The sequence below is a fragment of the Castor canadensis genome, chromosome X (assembly GCF_047511655.1).
Source record: "Castor canadensis chromosome X, mCasCan1.hap1v2, whole genome shotgun sequence".
NCBI lineage: Eukaryota > Metazoa > Chordata > Mammalia > Rodentia > Castoridae > Castor > Castor canadensis.
In genome coordinates this window covers 108,108,733-108,128,492 of record NC_133405.1, presented here as the reverse complement: position 1 = coordinate 108,128,492, position 19,760 = coordinate 108,108,733, and the positions used below count along the sequence as shown (strand labels likewise).

Genomic DNA, 19,760 nt, shown 5'->3' with positions numbered 1-19,760 from the left:
ATACCAAAGTCTGAGTATCTCTAAGTCTATAAAACATACTGAAAACACTGGTAGGGTCTTGGATGTCTACAACTTTGTCTCCTGTGGCTTAATCATTAGTGAGTTAGACAGACTCCCATCAGTTGAAGGGGTTTTCTGTCATACAACCAGCTTTAATTTAAGCTACAAACCATTTATTGATTACCTACTGTGTATGAGGATGTCTCTTGGGCACTGCAGGGAATTCTAGCAGGAAAAATACATGAATATTGAGCTTAAAATTCTAATATAATAAAGATAATGGCTAACTTTTATTAAGCACTTGTTCTACATCAGGGTCTGTGCTAAGAATTTGACTTTAAATGTTTCCTTTTAATCCCTGAAATGTATAGATGCTCTTTCACTATCCCCATTTCCAGCAACCTGAAAATAAAAATCGTAGCATTTGTAGGCCATGCCCCTTCCAGCTGGTCAGTGACCTAGGGCACAGGTGTTCTAAAATGGACTGTATGACTACCCTCCTAGAGATACATAGAACCTTGGTGTATGCTTGGGTGGACTACTCTTTAATACCATGTTTCCTTTTTCTACTGTTTCATACCACCTGCATACAAATCAAGCCCAGGGAAGTTCCCTGGTGAGTACAGGGTTCCAGGAAACTAGGGGTGGGGAAAGTAACTGTTCAAAGCTCAAAACACTGCTCAGAGCCAACTCAGCTAGGCTAGCAGTGGCCAAGACTTGAGAGTAAAAACGGGAAGGGTGGGGAGAAGCAGCCTTGAGCAACTTCTGCATGTATTCTTAACCTGTTTCCTGACTCTGGCCACTGATAAACTCTTTCTAAGCACTGAGAAATCCTAAGGAAGAAAATTTCTTGACTCTCCTAGAGCACCTGAATATCTTTAAATGAAAGTTAATCACAATCCACCTGTTCCAGAGGCCCCCAGAGAGCACGAGGAATTTCCTCCTCTCTCTAGTTTAGTAAGCCCATCACTTTCTGTTAATAGAGTGTCATAAACATCCATGTCCCTTTGGAGCAAAGGAGATTTATTTAACCTGTTCTCCTTTTGAGGAGAATCTACTGCTTACACTGGTTAGGTAATTGCTCATAGTCTTATGGCAAGGTAACTAGAATAAAAATTATGGTTTCCAGATTTCTGGTCCTAACATTGAGAAGGAAAAATCAGATTTTTAAAAAGGATTTACTCCCCATGTGAACTTGGGAATCAAGAGCTTTAATTGTTGTCATTTTGTGAACCCTGTTTCCTCTTTGACATTTTTATATATCATGCCAATTGATTACTAAAACAAATCTTTGATGGGATGCTATTATACCTGTTTTACAACTGGAGAAACTGAGGCTCAAAGGAAGTTAAATAATTTCCCAAAGGCCATCAAACTACTAAAGGGTGGAACTGAGATTTGAATCCAAGGCTTGAAAAGTATTGTTTTCACCAACCATCTGCTTTGAGTTATTACCTTCATGTAAAATGGGAGTAATGATTCTTGTCTCTCCGGCTTGTTATGAGGATTAACTGAGATAATTGGTGAATGGCGCTTTTCCTCAAGTCTAGCCATAGTAGACTTGTACTCAATACACATACTTCTCTCCCCCATGACCTAGGACTAGAAAGGGGTGATTAATAACCTTGAATTAAAACATACTCAGAATATACCTAATGGCATGATAAATTTGAGGCCTCCAAAACAAACATTTACAAAGGACTTTTGTTACTATTATTATTTTGAAGGCACCTTTCTTTATGTTCCTTCAAGTCAAGGACATGACTTACTTAACTTTGTGTCTCAATCTTTTGATCATCACTAGCCCAGAATTGTCTTATATTTTAGTAGTTGCTCAGTTAATATTGATTGAATTGAAGTGAATGAGCTGTAAGCTCTTCAAGGTAAATACTCTTTGTGCTTATATCTGTAAAAAATGACATGATACCCATAGGGTTAAGTCTTCTCAAACATATTTCAGACTCTTGGCTTAATTTAAACAATTTTGGGGGAGCAAGCTCTTGCTGTGTAGCCCAGGCTGACTGCTTACATGCTGTATAACTCAGGCTGGCCTCAAACTCATGATCTTCCTTGTTTAGCCTCCCAAGTGCTGATATTATAGGCATGAGCCACCACACCTACCCTAGACAATTTTTGAGCCTACAAAGAAAACACTTCTGCTAGGTGTGCAGGGCCATTGTGTATGACTGCGTGTGTTGTCCACTATTCAGAGGTGCCTGGCCAGGGAGAGGAAAGATAGCCTGCTCCCTGCTGGCTCAGCCCTTCGCCTGCAGGATTGTCCTCAAAGAAAGGTAGCCTTTTTCTAATTTGCACAAAGGTGCTCTATGGGCTAGCCATCAGTCTGATAGATTTTGTTTTTCTGGTTTTGTTGTGTTTGTTTATAAACAAAAATGTTACTTGAGAGAGAAGTGCATAATCTCCCTTCAAGAAAACATATATCAATGAGCCAAGACTTACCCTCTATAATGTTGGTGTAGCTATTATTATTATTATATTATTTTGGTGGTGGTACTGAGGGTTGAACTCAGGACCTTGTGCTTGCTAGGCAAGAGTGCTACCACTTAAGGCACTCTGCCAGGCCTTTTCACATTGCTTATTTTTGAGTTAGGATCTCTCATTTATGCCTGGGCCAGCCTGGACCTCAGTTCTCCTATTTGTGCTTTCTCACATAGGTGGGATGACAGGCACACACCACTGTGCCCAGTCATTGGTTGAGATAGGAGTCTCACAAACATTTTGCCCAGGTTGGCTTTGAACTGCCATCCTCCCGATTTCTGCCCAGAATTAGCTAGAATTATAGGCTTGAGCCATCACACTCAGCCTAGTGCAGCTATTCTTCATGCCATTGCAGTTTTTTCCTGTTGCTCATGATCATGTAGCTTCTTTCCTTTCCACTAATTTATTCAGAGAGGGGTGATAAGATAAATACTTGAAGTGAACAGTAAAAGATCCATTTTAGGGTACTTAAAATATGGCTAGAATCAGGGTTCATGGTATAGCTCAGTGGAAGAGTGCTTGACTAGCACACATAAGGCTCTGGGTTCTATCCCCACCACCACAAAACAAATGCTGAGAAGCTAAAAAACATGAACAGCTTAGTTTCTTGTTACTAAATAGTCTAGACTTACATTTTTTTTTTCCCAGAAAAATTGTACGTGGGCAGACTGCAGAGAGTATGGCAAAACACTCAATAGAACTATGTAATCAAAGTATCTCACAATGGGGAAAAATAGACCACTGTCCAGTACCAAAGTTCTCTGGGAATCCTCCAATGGTATGTAAAGTTTATTGCTGCTATTATAGTTTTATTACTGGCAATCTTTAAATGTGTCTAAAAACATGTATAAATGTCATAGAACTTCTAGGATGCTGTGATTGTCTACTTTACTATATTTTTGGTTAGAATAATTTCTTGAAAAATAAGGAGCTGGCAAACTGGTTCAAGTGATGCCTGCCTAGCAAATGTGAGGCCCTGAGTTCAAACGCCAGTGCAGCCAAAAAAAAAAAAAAAAGAAGAAGAAGAAGAAGAAGAAGAAGAAGAAGAAGAAGGAGAAAAAAGAAAGAAAGAAAGAAAGAAAGAAGGAAGGAAAGAAAAAGAAAGAAAGAAAGAAAGAAAGAAAGAAAGAAAGAAAGAAAGAAAGAAAGAAAGAAAGAAAGAAAGAAAGAAAGAAAGAAAAATAATCTTTGCATTGGTCTGTTGTCAATGTCTTGACAGTGAACTTGGAAAAGTGTTTTTCTTTTTTTTTGTGGTACTAGACCTTGAACTCAGGGCCTACACCTTGAGCCACTCCACCAGTCCTTTTTTGTAATGTTTTCTTCGAGATAGGATCTCATGAATTATTTGCTGGGGCTGGCTTCAAACCATTATCCTTCAGATCTCTGAGTCACCAGCTCCCAGCTTGGAATAGTGTATTTTTAAAATTGCTGTTTGTATTCAAGAGGTTCGATCTTTTTTCTTCTGGATGTGAGGACCACAGTAACACTAATTAATGATTTTCACAGGAATACCTAGTAATTCTATCCTAAGTTGAGTTGGACAGCTCAAATAATCACATGTAAGAAGCTAGGGGCTTCTCAGGATGCCAGGAAATAAGGATATATGGCTTTCAGGACTGGGAAGAAAACTAGTGAAGTGGCACACTGTGCTGTCTTTAGCCATTGGAAGATCCAGTCCATCACATCTGAATAGACAGGGTCACACAAATAACCAATGGCACATTGTGATGGGGTGGGAATGTGACAAGGGTGATTAAAGGGAAACATGGTGATATACTTTCTTTCTCCTATAGGAAGTTCTTAAGGGTCCCATTTTGTGTATTTTCAATATTTCTGCTCCAGAAAGTGAGAAGTGAGCCCCCAAATCTTCATATTTTTTCCTCTGTTGGCATATAGTATACTTTATTGATTATTGTACTAGCTATTGGTATAAAGCTAAAGAAAAAAATAACAGCATTTGTGTGAAGCATCTTAATGGGATTGTTTTTTCCTTAAGTATGGTGTAACACAAAGGTAAATTTCCCATCCTGTTTTCATCTTTCTTTCTTCCTACTCTCTTGGCATGGAAGTGCTCTTCCTCTAGATATATCATGCTATGAAGATTTAACATCTTTGAGCATCCTTGTTCATTAATGAAAGCAACCAGACAAATTAGTGGATTGCCCCCACTACATGCAGATATTAGTAGAAAGGATAAAAAGGGAACCATATTGTCGGTCCCCCCATGGGCTGGGGAAGGCACATTTCCTCAATGACAGCATTAGAATACAACTATGTTTACAGGCATCTACCTCAAAGGAATGTCTAGGTTTCTGTGGATATTAGGGACAATGTTCAAATCTGGCTCCATTCAATGGAACCCTATAGTGACACCCAGAAAACGGATGATGTGAGACTATTTCAAATACCTGTCTCATGAACACTAAGTTCAGCAACAGGATATTCCTGACCTCTGGTGCAGTTATTATTGAATTTTGGTTAGAGATGTGGACATTGAAGAGTTCTCAATTTCCAACAGTAAGTTTCCAAAAATGTATACTTTAACAGAAAGATCATAGGTGAAACTATGGGAAGCACTCCTTGAATTTTTTTCTCCTTGGAAAATGTTCTAGAAAGTAATATTTTAGATGGTATTGCCATCTAAAATTTTTTGTTACTTCATATATTAAACTAGGAATCCAAGTTCTGGCCTAGTCCCAGGGTGAATCTGTTTGGCTTAAATGGTTTTGTTAATAGCCACAATGCTACAGGTAATTCCAGTGTTCTGATGGGAAAATTAGCTACTGAACTCTAAAAATCTTTGAGTTTGTCCCCATTCAGCAAATGCATTGCACAGCTCTTAGAACTTACCAGAATATTGAAGAAATAGCTAAACTCTTGCACAAAATTTATCATCTTGCAAAAGTTTAATCTCTGACTCCATAGCTAAGAGAAAGCAATTGCAATGTTGCAGTAAAATTATCATGTTGCTGAAAGGCTGTCCCTTAGAGACATGTTAATTCTGAAAGCAACCTTGGCATGGTAGGGCTATTGCAACTGTAGTTGTGACACTAAGAGGAAATCTCATTCTTGTAGGCAGTTCCTCTTTGGAAAGTTTTATACTGTAGATACAGTTCCCCAATGTGGCTAAGGAGAATATTTATTTTTACTGGCTCAACAATTTATCATAATTTCATATATTTTTCATATACTCTGTTCTGTAAGAAATTTACTTAACCAATATCAAATATTTAAACAAGTGTGCTAAGATTAATCTTACATGTAAATTTTTTTTCTCCTTCTGGATATTTTATTAGCTACCACCCTTTGACATATCTCATTTTAATTTTTGCTCTCTGATTATAGACTTGGAAATGGATAATAGGCCCCATGTTCCTGTATCTCTGTGAGAGGTTGGTCCGGTTTTGGCGATCTCAACAGAAGGTGGTCATCACCAAGGTATTGGTTGATTTAGAAATCACTGGTGGTCAGTGTCTAAGCATAGCAAGGATAAGTCTCTCCAAGTTCTCTGTCATTGGTCAGAACCATCTTTTATTCAGTTTCTTTCAATTAAACTTAAAACAGACAAAAGATCTAAGTTTATTCAATGTACTTAGCTCAATAATGAAATGATTGTGATAAAAGCGAGAGCACACAAGGGAGGGGTGAGGATAGGTAAGACACCTAAAAAACTAGCTAGCATTTGTTGCCCTTAACGCAGAGAAACTAAAGCAGATACCTTAAAGCAACTGAGGCCAATAGGAAAAGGGGAACAGGTACTAGAGAAAAGGTTAGATCAAAAAGAATTAACCTAGAAGGTAACACCCACGCACAGGAAATCAATGTGAGTCAATGCCCTGTATAGCTATCCTTATCTCAACCAGCAAAAACCCTTGTTCCTTCCTATTATTGCTTATACTCTCTCTACAACAAAATTAGAAATAAGGGCAAAATAGTTTCTGCTGGGTATTGAGGGGGGGAGAGGGAGGGGGCGGAGTGGGTGGTAAGGGAGGGGGTGGGGGCACGGGGGAGAAATGAACCAAGCCTTGTATGCACATATGAATAATAAAAGAAAAAAAAATAATGAAATGATTGGGTCTGTAATCAGGGACACTAGAAGGTACTACTTTCTATCACAGTTTGGTCTTGGTCTTTTGGCTAAGATCAAGTATAGAAGGTACCACTTTCCTTGTTAAAGTGAAATCATGTTCTCTCTCACTCGCTCTCTCTTTACTCCCCCCACCACCGTGTGTGTGTGTGTGTGTGTGTGTGTGTGTGTGTAGGGAAAGGTTATAGAGGCATTATATGGTTACTTATTACTGGAGGAGAATGGGTGAGTCAAAATTCTTACATGCCAAAAGAACCAAGTAACCAAGAATAGGTCTGATTGAAGTTGAAAAAGTTTTCTAGCTGTCTTTTCTGTGCTGAAGTGCCCAAAGTAGCTAAGCTGCACCTCAAATTTGGTCTCCCAACTTCAAGTCTAAAATGGTTCCCCCACACACTATTTTTTCCAGTACAAAATAAATAGATAAATATTCAATGAAATATATCCAAATGGAAACTCTTTGCTATATTTTCAGAAAACACCAGGCAAGATTATTTTTTGTCAAATAAAATTTAATTCCATTCAAGTCAGTATTTACCAAAATCCTTCCCTTGTTCCATGCTAGTTTTTTTTTTTCAGTTGATGTCTATGGAGGCCATAGTGAAGCCAGTCCTGATGGCATTGGCAGTTTTGCACTATAGAAAGCCACACCAGTTCTCCTTTTATGCTATTTATATTGTATTATGAGAAAAACTCCACAGATCAGCAAAATGAGCTGCTGAAGTTTCCCCCTCACTAGACAGGAGATGACTAAGTCAGCCAAATATTTATCTTAAATATACTTCTAAGGGAAAATTTTTTTTTCTTGAGAAGAAAATTGATATTCAATTTCTTCTCATACAAACAAATATAAGAAGCAAGATGTCATCCAAAAATATTCCAGTGGGAATGCTGCCCACTAGTGCATCTTATTCAGTTAAATCCTCTTTGTGCCTGTGGTTGCAAAATTGCAATATGGGAAAAATGGTTTCACCACACAAAATTGCAACATGGTAAACAATTTTCAAAACGATGGTTTCCAACTCCTAATCTCAGAGCAGAGGGGAAGTTGACCACAACTTTATAACACACATTTAAATCAGGAGGTTTGGAAATGTTTGACAATTTTTTGGTGGTGCCAGGGGTCAAGCCCAGTTCTCGTGCATGCTACACACGCACTTTTCCACTGAGCTACACTCCCAGTCAACAATTTTTATTAAAAAGACTTCCCATTCTTCCACAGATCTCCTCTCATGAAAAGAAAAGCCCAGAAATATCAGTGAGCATTAAAAAGCTGCTATTTTGTTTCTATAGGTTTTTCTTTCCTTTGATGTCCCTTGGTATGTCTTTAGTTATATATTTAAAGTTCTAGACATTTAAGAATCATCAAAGAAACAGTATATTACTTCCTTTTTTCAAGTTTTATTTCATTTTTAGTTGATGCATAATTATACAGATTTACAAGATACAATGTAGTGTCTTGATACATTATACCTTGTGTAATGATCATGTAAAGGCTCATTATTATTTTAATGTTGTGAGAACACTGAAAATCATCTCTTCTAGTAGTGTGGAAATATACAATCCATAATTGTTATCCATAGTCACCCAACCACAACAGAACACCAGAACATCTTACTCTTATCTAACTGCAGCTCAGTATCTATTAATCAACCTTTCCCCAGCTCTCCTTCCACCTAACTCTCCCCACCCTCTGGTAACCACCGTTGACTCTCAACTTCTATGAGATCAATGTTTTTAAGATTCCACATATGAATGGGATTATGCAGAATTTGGCTTTTTGTGCCCAATGTATTGCACTTAACAATGTCATCTGGGTTCGTATACATTGTTGCAAATGGCAGGATTTTACCTCTTAAAGTGGAATAGTATTTCATTGTGTGTATGTACCACAGTTTCTTTATGCATTCATCTGTTGATGGACACTTAAGTTAATGCTATATCTTGGCTATTGTGAGTAGTGTTGCAACAAACACAGGAGTGCAGATGTCTCTTTGACAAGAAATAGTATATTACTTTTCTGTATTCTTCTTTATTGTGCTCTATTTTTAATATATTATCCACTTCTTAGCTGATGGACATTTGGATTGTTTCCTTTTTTGCTATCATGAATAAAACTGCTTGGAACATCTGGGTATATGAGAATGAAAATGGCAATGGAAAGATACTACCTGGCTTGGGGAAAGATGGATGGTGTGTTCTCAAGTAGGGAGAAATGTAGAAACAATACATGGAATTGGATGAGTTTGAGGTATGATTTAGGACAAGGAAGGACAGCATACTATCTTGGTTTGGGGACTGTTACTATATAACTAGCCAATATGATCTCCTTTTTCCTCAGGATCTCCTTCTGTTCAGCTACAAAGGTCCCCTCTTATACTTTGGAGAGATAAGAAGGATGAGGAGGAAATTACTGATTTCCTATTTTTTGCACCTTCTTTGTCTTCTGAGAGAAAAAAAAATCACAATAGGCTGATAACTTAGGTTGGATTCCTCGGTAAAGACTCTTAAATGAAAAAAACTGCATGTAGAAGGCTTATGGGGCATGTTCCCAGGAGCTGAATTTATTAAAAAAAAAAAAGTAAAGTAAAGCCAGGCATAGCGGTACACACCTGTAATCCCAAGCATTCAAGAGGCTAAGGTAGGAGGATCACAAGTTCGAGGTCAGCCTGAGCTACATAGCAAAACACCATTAAAAAAAAAAGTAAGAAAGGCAGGATACGGAAGAGGGAATAACCGACCTTAACCTACAATGTAGTTGCAGCTGCAACCTCAGCTGATCCTACAGCAAGTGCTGGGGTTGGGGTGGCACCTTGGAATTGTCCCAAATTAAAGAGAGAATACCAGGAATTTGTATCCTTTCATCACTCCATCATTGGCTATAGGCTACAGGCTGAGGGCAAATCCCAATGACAGACACATCTGCTGCAGGGTCTACTGTGTTGGTCCTGAAATGGAGACATGTGTGGGACATCTTGGTTCAATCTAAAAGGCAAATGTTTGAGGAAAATGTCATTTCTAGAGACGTGTTTTATTCTACAGGTGGTCACTCACCCCTTCAAAACCATTGAGCTACAGATGAAGAAGAAAGGATTCAAGATGGAAGTGGGACAGTACATTTTTGTCAAGTGCCCCAAGGTGTCTAAGCTGGAGTGGCACCCTTTCACATTGACCTCTGCCCCTGAAGAAGACTTCTTTAGCATCCATATCCGCATCGTTGGAGACTGGACGGAGGGGCTATTCAATGCTTGTGGCTGTGATAAGAAAGAGTTTCAAGATGCCTGGAAACTGCCTAAGTGAGTGCAAGCGCATACTACAAATGTGTATGACTTTAGGGAAAATGGTGCTAAACAGCTCCTCTCACTATAGTATCTCCTGAGTCTCTGACAAACACAGTGGCTCTAAGAATATAGATACCTTTCTCTGTTCCCTATTGTATGCGTGTGGTGTGTTAATGCATATGTTTCATAAACCTTATGTGGAAATCAAAACATTTGGATCAAATATTAGTAATGGACACTCTCAAATTTCTTTAAATATGTGGGGGTCAAGGTCAAGTGATATTAACATTTCTAACAAACAAAATTGTAGTATATTAGAGATATTCTTAAATTTTAATTGGCATCATTTGGTTGAGGATAAATGCCATAGGCCATTTGCCATCCTTCTCCCCACATGCCCAACAGAGTATTCGGCACTTAAAAGATGCTGAAGAAAAAAGTTTGTTGACTAACAAATGAAAGTAAGGATATTAAATTTACAAGATGTTGTAAAAAAATGTTCACTTCAATATGCAATGTAAGTTGGAGCTTCAAGAGTAGGATGCCCTGGGAAGAGACAGACATGTGTGTGTGAGTGTGTGTGAGGCGGGGGGGGGCATTTAAAGAAGGAAAGGAAGAGATGAAAAATAGCCATGGTGAGTTACCAAATGGTTTCAGTTAGCTAAACATTCCTCTTCTCACTTTCAACCCCAATATTGGCACTAAGTTGGTTACCCAAAAGCCATTTCCTAGAAGAAAGTGCCCTATTGATTCATTGCCCTCGTTAGCATCGACACATTGCACATCTCCAATAATAATGGGTGTTCCATCTTACATGAAGAGCTGACTATCTCTGTAACCATCTCCTCCCCCACTTCCACTCAGGATAGCGGTTGATGGGCCCTTTGGCACGGCCAGTGAAGATGTGTTCAGCTATGAGGTGGTGATGCTAGTGGGAGCAGGGATTGGGGTCACACCCTTTGCATCCATTCTTAAGTCAGTCTGGTACAAATATTGCAACAATGCCACCAACCTGAAGCTCAAGAAGGTAAGTTCCTTTCATGATTTTTGGAGGGCTTGGAGTGGTCATCACTCTCTGTCAAGTGCAGTTTAAAAGTGCCCTGAGGGCTGAGGCAGGCAGAAACTCTGGGAAGTGAAGAAAAGCTTTGGTTGTTCCAGAGAGGCAAACTTCTCTTCAAAGGACTATCTGATAAGTTAAAAATTAAATGGGCCTATTTCTGAAAGTAATATACTGTGTTTGTGTAATGTTATTGGAAATCTAGAAGAAAGAAAGTTGGAGAAGAAGGTATTCACAACCCCAATCCAAGAACTATGTTTTTTGTATATTTTATTTGCAGTGCCAGGAATGGAACCCAAAGCCTTGCATATTCTAGGCAAGCCTTCTACCAGTCAGCTACATTCCTTACATATTCTTTTCTAATTCCTCCACATACAGGCTTACATATTTTTAGAAATTTATAAATTTTGAATATGTACAATTCCTTATCCTGTTTTTGTACGTTTCTCTTTTTTTTTTTTTATTGCCAGGGATGGAACGCAGGGCATTGTGCATGCTGGGCAAGTACTCAGCCACTGAGCTATACCACCAGCCCTGATCTTTTTTAAAAAGATAGTAAATATTTTTAGTGTCCTCACAGGCTTCATGATGATGATTTTTAATGGTTCTTTCATATTCTATTGAGAAGATAGAATAATTTTTCTTATTATCCTATATTGTACATTGATACTGATTTAGGTTTCAGCTCTTCAATACATTTTTGGTGGGGAGAGAGCTGGAAACATGAAACTTTGTACTTTCTTATGAATGTCTTCTCAGGAAAAATTCCCAAAAAACTAAATTACCTGATGAAGAACCATCTTCCACAAACCTTGAGTCATTCTAGTAACTATTAAGAGAAATTTTAAGCTGGGCCCCAGTGGCTCATGCGTGTAATCCTATATACTCAGGAGGCAGAGATCAGGAAGATCCCAGTTTGAAGCCAGCCTTGGCAAATAATTCGTGAGACCCGATCTCGAATAAAACCCAACACAGAAAAGGGCTGGTGGAGTGGCTCATGTGGTAGAGTACTTGCCTAGCCTAGAGTTCAAACCCCAGTACTGCTTTAAAAAAAAGATAAATTCTAGTAGGAACACTGATCCTACCTTGACTTTTCATTCTCCCCCTTTACCTCTTTTCTATGTGGAGGAGGTGTGAGCAGAATTATTTTTTCCCTGAACTCATGAATGTCTGGAAGTTGCAGGCATGGAAGAAGTCCTGCTGGGGCCACTGTTAGTCTGGATTCCTTTGGCCTTTCTGAGAGGGGGTGCAAAGAAAGCCAAGGATTCTGGGAGAGAAAGAGCAAGCCCAGAGGAAAAGTTGGTGGGCCGGCAGTTCTTTTTAAATTTTTTTTTAAGTTATGCATCTGTGTAGTCAAGCCATTTATTTACTGCCCCGTCAGTGTGAAGGCCAGAGCAGGTTTGCGTGAATTAACCTGTGAAATGCTGAGCTTTCTGAAAATCTGTTTCTGGGCATTCTGAGCACCAGAAAAAAGTTTATGGAACAGAAGAAATCCGTTTGTTAATGCTGATCGAGCCTCTCCCTATGTAATCTGCTTTGTGGTCCATCCCTTTCTCAGATCTACTTCTACTGGCTGTGCCGGGACACACATGCCTTTGAGTGGTTTGCAGATCTGCTGCAGCTTCTGGAGACCCAGATGCAGGAGAGGAACAATGCCGACTTCCTCAGCTACAACATTTACCTCACTGGCTGGGATGAGTCTCAGGTGAGGACCAGGGTTCAGGTCTCAGGTCCTTCCCAAATGTGTCCAGAGCTTGCTGACTTCTCCTCAGATATTGGTGTGCTCCATGTACTGTTTTTTCCAAGGGCAGTTAAAGGAGTCAAGTGATTCAGCCCATTCACTCTTGTTTAAAATCACCACATGTTGTTTGAACAATTCATGCTAGATTCAAAGCTAAGGAGTTTATGAGGGAATAAAGGCCATGACTTTGACATTAGAGCAATGCTCCCACCAGTGGGTCTCCAACCAGATGGATGAGACTCACCATGGGTAATGGGGAAAATTCAACCTCTTCTCTCTCTCTCTCTCTCTCTCTCCCTTCCTACTTTGTTCTCGTTAGGGTGCTTGGGCCTTTTCTGTGGCAATTCATCACACCATTCTATAAATAGGATTATTTACACTTATACTTCAAGGTCTCATCTTCCAGAGTGAAAATGGCTTGAGAGAGATGCCTTTTGTTTATCTTTGTTTACCTTCTAGCCTCCAGCATGGTGCCTTGCCCTAACCCCCTTGGTTAGAATGGATGGTAAAAGTTTGGTTTGTGAAATATGTAAATATAGTATGTCTCTTTTTTCTGAATTCATGTATTTCTCTGCAGGCTAATCACTTTGCTGTGCACCATGATGAAGAGAAAGATGTAATCACAGGCCTGAAACAGAAGACTTTGTATGGACGGCCCAACTGGGATAATGAGTTCAAGACAATTGCAAGTCAACACCCTAAGTAAGGATTCCCCACCAAGGTGTTGTTGAGGCTTGTGTTCTATCTGAAGCAGCACATCCCAAGCATGGCTAGACTTCTATATTTTAGAAATTAAGATATACCTATTACTATCACAGGGCTAAATTCATGCCCAATAGAAGATTCCAGATATCTTTGAATTTAAGAAAGAATCTTTAAATCACAGCAAAATTATCTGGACAGTTATAAAAAACAAAGATTCTCAGGTCTTTGCCTTAGGCTTTCTAAACCATTTGTCCCAAGTGAGGCTATAGCTTGGTTCTTTTCTTAGTTGCTTAAACTTCACTTGTGTATCTGCTTCTTTTAAATAGTATGACTTCAACTGATTAGTAAGGGAATTCTGCCCTCCCTTTCAGTTCTAGCTTCTGAGTCTAAAATTGTAAATTGACAAATGTCTCAAAGTCCTTTCTGTGCTCACTACAGCTCTAGCCATCATGAAACCTTGAGGAGATCCCCTATTCTGCTAGGACACATAAGAAACTCATGATGTATAAATATCATCTCTTCTCACTTTAATGATAATACAAATCACCTGGCTATATTTTTAAATACAGATTCTTACTTACTAGGTCTGGAGGGGGGCCCAGGAAACTGCATTCTTTTTTGTGGGAATGGGATTTGAACTCAGAGCTTTGTGCTTGCAAAGCAGGTGCTCTACTGCTTAAGCCACACTTCTAGTCCATTTTGCTCTGGTTATTTTGGAGATGAGGGTCTCACAAACTATTTGCCTGGGCCGTCCTTGAACCACAATCCTCCCCATTTTAGCCTCCAAAGTAGCTAGGATTACAGACATGAATCTGCTTTCTTTAAAAAGCTTTTGCCAAGGCTACCGGTCTGAGACCACAACTTGAAGAGTAAGGCTCTCAACTTTAAGATTTAGAGGAATGAAGGCACGTGATGCTGCTGCCAGAATTTGGGTGTCTAAGAAAGGTTTGATCCTGATTTCAAGATACCGGGAAGGGTTTGAAGGCACAGAGCCTTAAAGGGAAGTAGTCCACAGATTCACAAATTATTCTGCTTGTATTGCATTTTTAGGGAAGTCAACTGTCTTTTGAATTATCCAGATGTCCACACAATTGGAACTGAGGTCCCCTTCTGCAACGTAATCTGAATTTTTTGCCATTTTGTCTTTGTGGAAAAGACAAAGGGACAGAGGGTACTTGGCCCTGGGGACCTCTAATCAATAAGAAATTCCCCCACCTACTTTTTAAAATTTTATCATTTTTGCATTTACTCACATGTGTATACATTGTTTGGCCAACACCGACCCCCCGCCCCCACCGCCGCCTTCCAGGCAGAACCCTCTTGTTCTCCAGTTTTGTTGAAGAGAAAACATAAGAGATAATAAAAAAGGCATAGTGTTTTTGCTAGTCTGAGATAAAGATAGCTATACAGAGAGATTCCTAGTGTTGCTTCCATGCACATGTGTATTACAACCCACATTGGTTCATCTCTGCCAGACCCCTTCACTACTTCCTCGTCCCCTTCCCACAGTGGCCTCTGACAGTTTAAGATTACCATATTCGCTCCTCTACAGTGAGCACATCAACCACATTCAAGTTTTAGGTTTCCTGCCCTTTCCCTATTTCTCCTGTGCGTGTTCTCCCCTTAGTGTGTGACCCATGTCCAATAATATTACTGCATTTGTTTTAGGTCTATAATCCGCGTATGAGGGAGAACATGAGATTTTTAGCCTTGTGAGCCTGGGTAACTTCACTTAAGATGATATTCTCCAGTTTCATCCATTTACTTGCAAATGATAAAATTTCATTCTTCTTTGTGGCTGAGTAAAATTCCATTGTGTATAAATAGCACATTTTCTTAATGCATTCGTCAGTAGTGGGGCATCTTGGCTGTTTCCATAACTTGGCTATTGTGAAGAGTGCTGCAATAAACATGGGTGTGCAGATACGTCTGTAATAACCTGAGTCCCATTCCTTTGGGTATATCCCTAGGAGTGGGATTATCTATGTTTAGTTTTTAAGAAGCCTCCATATTGTTTTCCAGAGTGGTTTGCACCAGCTTGCATTCCCACCAACAGAGCATGTGGGATCCTGTTTCCCCACATCCTTGCCAACATTTGTTGTTGGTGGTGTTGCTGATGACAGCTATTCTAACAGGAGTGAGGCGGAATCTTAGTGTGGTTTTGATTTGCATTTCCTTTACCCCCACTTTTGTTGTCTCTCTCATCCCAAAGCCTGAAACTGTCTTTTTTTTCCTTTCCCTGAAGTACCAGAATAGGAGTTTTCCTCTGTGGACCTGAAGCCTTGGCCAAAACCCTCAATAAACAAAGCATCTCCAACTCTGATTCTGGCCCTCGGGGAGTGCACTTCATTTTCAACAAGGAAAACTTCTAAGTCATCTCTTCCACGAAGAAATAACTATGGATTGTGTTGCCATATGGTCAAATAGTGCTAGTTGATAAGTTCCCTCCTCTACAAACAAAAGAAAAAAGTATAATGTAATTGTTTCTCTGAAAGGATTGTCAAAGATTGTTTGCTAGTGATATTACATTTATGTGGGGTTTTATGGTTTTCAGAGCACTTGTACAAACATGATATCATCTTTTCTCTCTACAATGCTTAGAAGAAGGTAGGACAAGGATTCCTGGACTCTTTTTTTGGGGGGGGGCAGTACCGGGAATTGAACTCTGGAAAATGGGAGCTTGAAAAGGTTCAGTAGCTTCCTTAAGATTATGAGTGCAGCTTTGCTAATGTGTCCACAATACCAGACTGCCTCAAAAATCTGTTTTTAGACTCCCCAAAAGCAGCCGCAAACTGAGGAGTAGCTCATCACTAGCCATTTTGTGTCATCTTTGTTATCATATTGTCTTATTGAAGGAGATTTTTCAGATAGTTAGGAGATGATATATGCTGAGAGTGGTTAACACTTACTTACTAGTGACAGTACTGACATCTCAGCATATTCTAGCTTACCAGTACAGCAGGCTAACTGTGTGAGGGACTCTTCCTACAAAAGAATGTAAGACTGATTGGATTTGATGTAGTACCCAGCATTTACCATGGTGCTTAACAAAGAGTGGATTCTCAAAGACAATTTGTTGAATGAATGAATGATGAAAAGACATTTAGAACTACACAATGTCAAAATAGAATTGATTTAAAACCTTAAATAGAATTATCTAAGGAAATAACTTTTTTTCACTTAAACAGCAAAGGACACTGATTTCCCCAAGGGTAGACAATAGGCTTGGGATACTAACTAATACGATGGCCTGGAGAGTTCCTCACATTCTTGCTAGGAGCATGGAGGAATGAGGGAGGAAAGCAGAGAATTGACTTCCTGTCAATACTGCCTCTACTCCTGTTCCCTATGGTATGAAAGAAAATGGTGTGCTGCCAGGAATGGTCTCCTCCAGCCAGCCCTTGTAAATTTCAAACTTAATAATCCTGCCAAATGTGTATCTGATAATATACATTTAGCTTAGAGTCCATTCCTTGTTTTACTTAAATATCCACCCAAATGGATCATACCTGTGTGACTAATGATTTATTTTTATTATATCATCAGCAGTAATATAACCAGTAGCAGTAGTATTTTCCTGAAGTGTACATCCTAGAAACAAAAATCCCCACATAGCTATGTAGATACTGAATTCACACCCAATAGAATGTTCTGGGTACCCATGAGTTCAACAGGGAGTCTCTAAATCACTGCTAGCATGGGTAGAAGCAGTTCTTTTTTCTTTTGAAGAACTAGTTTCATTTCTGGGAACTAAGAAGTTTCATTTGTCCCACTCCCTGGGGCCGCAGATATTTAGAACTATTCAGCTTTTGGTAATGGCAGAAAACTTGTCAGGAAGAGAAAAAGAAGGGGAGTGACAGAAAGCAGGAAAAACAAAAGGGAAAGTTAGGGGAAGTGGGTCTCACATTGGTCACTTCCTCTCCCAGATTTCTCAGCTTTATGTGTATTGCATGCAACTGAAGGAAGCATGCATGGATCCATTTTATTTTTTTACATATGGTATTAAATCTTTTCAATTCTGGTCACAAATTTTGATGCTGAGTGGACATGTTCAGGGGCAAAATAAGAACTCAGTTGTTCCTTTGATCTCCAGGATCCTTGGGGCACTAAAGCTTGATTCTGACAAATGAGCTATATACAATCAGGTTTCCACTGGGAGAAAGTTAGGTCTAGCCTTTTCATGTTGCACCCCAGGTATTAGTTCATTCATTCAACAAATATTTATTGTGCTACTGTTGTGACTCAGGTGTCATGTGTGTACTTTCCATCCTTAATACCAATCTGTGAGCAGGAGGAGAACCTCAGTTACAAGGAGCCTGAGCAGGGTGAGGTGCAGTGACTCCTGCCTAGAATTCTAGCTACTTGGGATAAGAAGATCATGGTTCAAAGTGGGCCAAAAAGTTATGAAACCTTATCTCAAAGAGCAATGTGGACATGGTGATGCATGCCTGTAATAACAGTTACACAGGAGGCAGAGGTAGGAGGATTGTGGTCTAAGGCCACCCTTAAAGTGTGAGACCTTATCTGAAAAATAACTAAAGCATAAAGAGTTGAGGGAATGGCTCAAGTGGTAGAATGATTGCCTCTCAAGCTAAAGGCCCTGAGTTCAAACCCCAGGACCATCAAAAAAGAAAAAACAGACTCTGAGAATATTGGCCTTTTCTAACCCAGGTGGCATAAGTAAAACTAGCTCCATTTGTTTCTCTGAGTGTTTCTCCAGAGTTTTTCATATTTAACACAAATGTAGTTACCAAATAGAGAGAGCTTCCCTGTAATTTTGGTTAGGAGATGAAAAATGAATGTAAAACTGCTTGCCATTATGAGAGCTACCTTCTTTGTTCTTTTCCCAAGCCCCCAGCCACCAGCACTCAGCTGCCAGCTGCCAGCACAGCTTTTTTAAGCATTTAGTATTTTGCATTTAGTAATAGGTATCAAGAGAATGATAAGGCGTTGTTTTTAATCTCAAGGCTACTAAGGCTTTTCTCAGTTCTGTTTTTGAAATATTGAGTTTATAAAATTTGAATCCTTGCAGGCATTATATATGAGTAGCTTTTTGGGGAAGAGGATCTGGGAGATAATTTCTAGGAAAAATTATTAAAACTGTGCTTAACTACTAAAATGAGTGTTCTCTCTCCATGTCTGTGTTATTGATCTTGGTACTAAAGGATGAATCTAGCTAGCAAAGATTTTTCTATGCCCTGGTAAGGTTGAGAGTCTCTGTGTTTCTGTAGGTGACCTACCATGCCAAATTCTGCATGATTTATGGACTAGGAAGGGAACACTGAGGAATAAGTTCTGTACCAATATCTTAATGACCCTCATAGCACTGGTAGAAGTGGCACTTCACATCATAGACAGCATTTTGAACATAGAAGCCCCTGCATGACTTCTGTTTTTTCCACTTCCACTGATCTTTCATGTTCTAAACATACTTGAATGCCATCAAGTCATATTGGGGACATATATGCACATGGTTCTGTGTTGGCCATTGTTCCAAATGAGGCAATCAGTTATGATCCTCACTATGTAGGAAATGCATGGGGCTGTGGACATATGTTCTTATAGGAGTCAGCAGGTCCTGCCACGGAGGGAAAGGACATTACCTAAGATAAATGGCAATAATAGAAATGGCAAACACCTCCCACTATGCTAAACATGTTACATTCACTGCAGTAAATCCTGCAGTAACACTGCAAGATAACCATTTTATCTCAAATTGTTGCTAAGAAAACTGTGCTTGAGAAAAGATAAATGATAAGCAAAGGTCCCACAATGGGTGACTCGTCAACATTAAATCCACATTTTTCTAGCAAAAATATCAATTTTTCTTTACACTACACTAGCAAATTGGACAAGGTATAAGAAACCAAGATTATTCTCAGAGCTATTGTGCAAGGTAAAAATCATGCAGTAAGAACAGCTGGGTAACAGTGGTGGCAAAGTCAAGTATCCTAGTATCTTACTTTAGCAACACTGAATAACCTGATTCATGCTAATTTTGGCTTTTAAATGAAGATAAACTAGAATCTACCAAGGAATGGAATTATTTTACTTGGAGAAAAGATGGCTGTAGTGGCTCAATTTAAATTTACTTTTCATATATATTTATTTTATTTATAAAGGCTTCATTTCAGGGAATGACCAGTTATTGTTGCAGTGTGTGTGTGTGTGTGTGTGTGTGTGTGTGTGTGTGTGTTTATAATACAAGTGCATGAGGAAGAAGCCAAATTATAAGAGGACAGAATTTGTCAACTATAAATGCTGTTTCACAAAACACAAACTGCTGACAGAGGCGAGGAAGTCTAACCACTAGAGATTTCTAAAATGTGGGAAAATGATCAACCAGGGCCTGCAAGACTTCGTAAAACTTTAGTCTCCCTTATCTTGTGGTGGTGA

At 39.2% G+C, this 19,760-nt stretch overlaps 1 protein-coding gene across 1 annotated transcript in view; it reads left to right on the top strand.

The window, feature by feature from the left end:
* Nucleotides 1-18,483, top strand: part of Cybb (cytochrome b-245 beta chain) — a 37,862-nt gene extending 19,379 nt beyond the window's left edge. Inside the window, exons 7-13 of the mRNA XM_020182609.2 lie at nt 3,145-3,274; nt 5,842-5,934; nt 9,623-9,876; nt 10,726-10,888; nt 12,477-12,623; nt 13,237-13,361; nt 15,610-18,483. Coding sequence (XP_020038198.1) covers nt 3,145-3,274; nt 5,842-5,934; nt 9,623-9,876; nt 10,726-10,888; nt 12,477-12,623; nt 13,237-13,361; nt 15,610-15,736 — 1,039 coding nt within the window. The 3' untranslated portion in view covers nt 15,737-18,483. The remainder of the gene's footprint in view (nt 1-3,144; nt 3,275-5,841; nt 5,935-9,622; nt 9,877-10,725; nt 10,889-12,476; nt 12,624-13,236; nt 13,362-15,609) is intronic.
* The last annotated feature ends 1,277 nt before the right edge of the window (nt 18,484-19,760 follow it).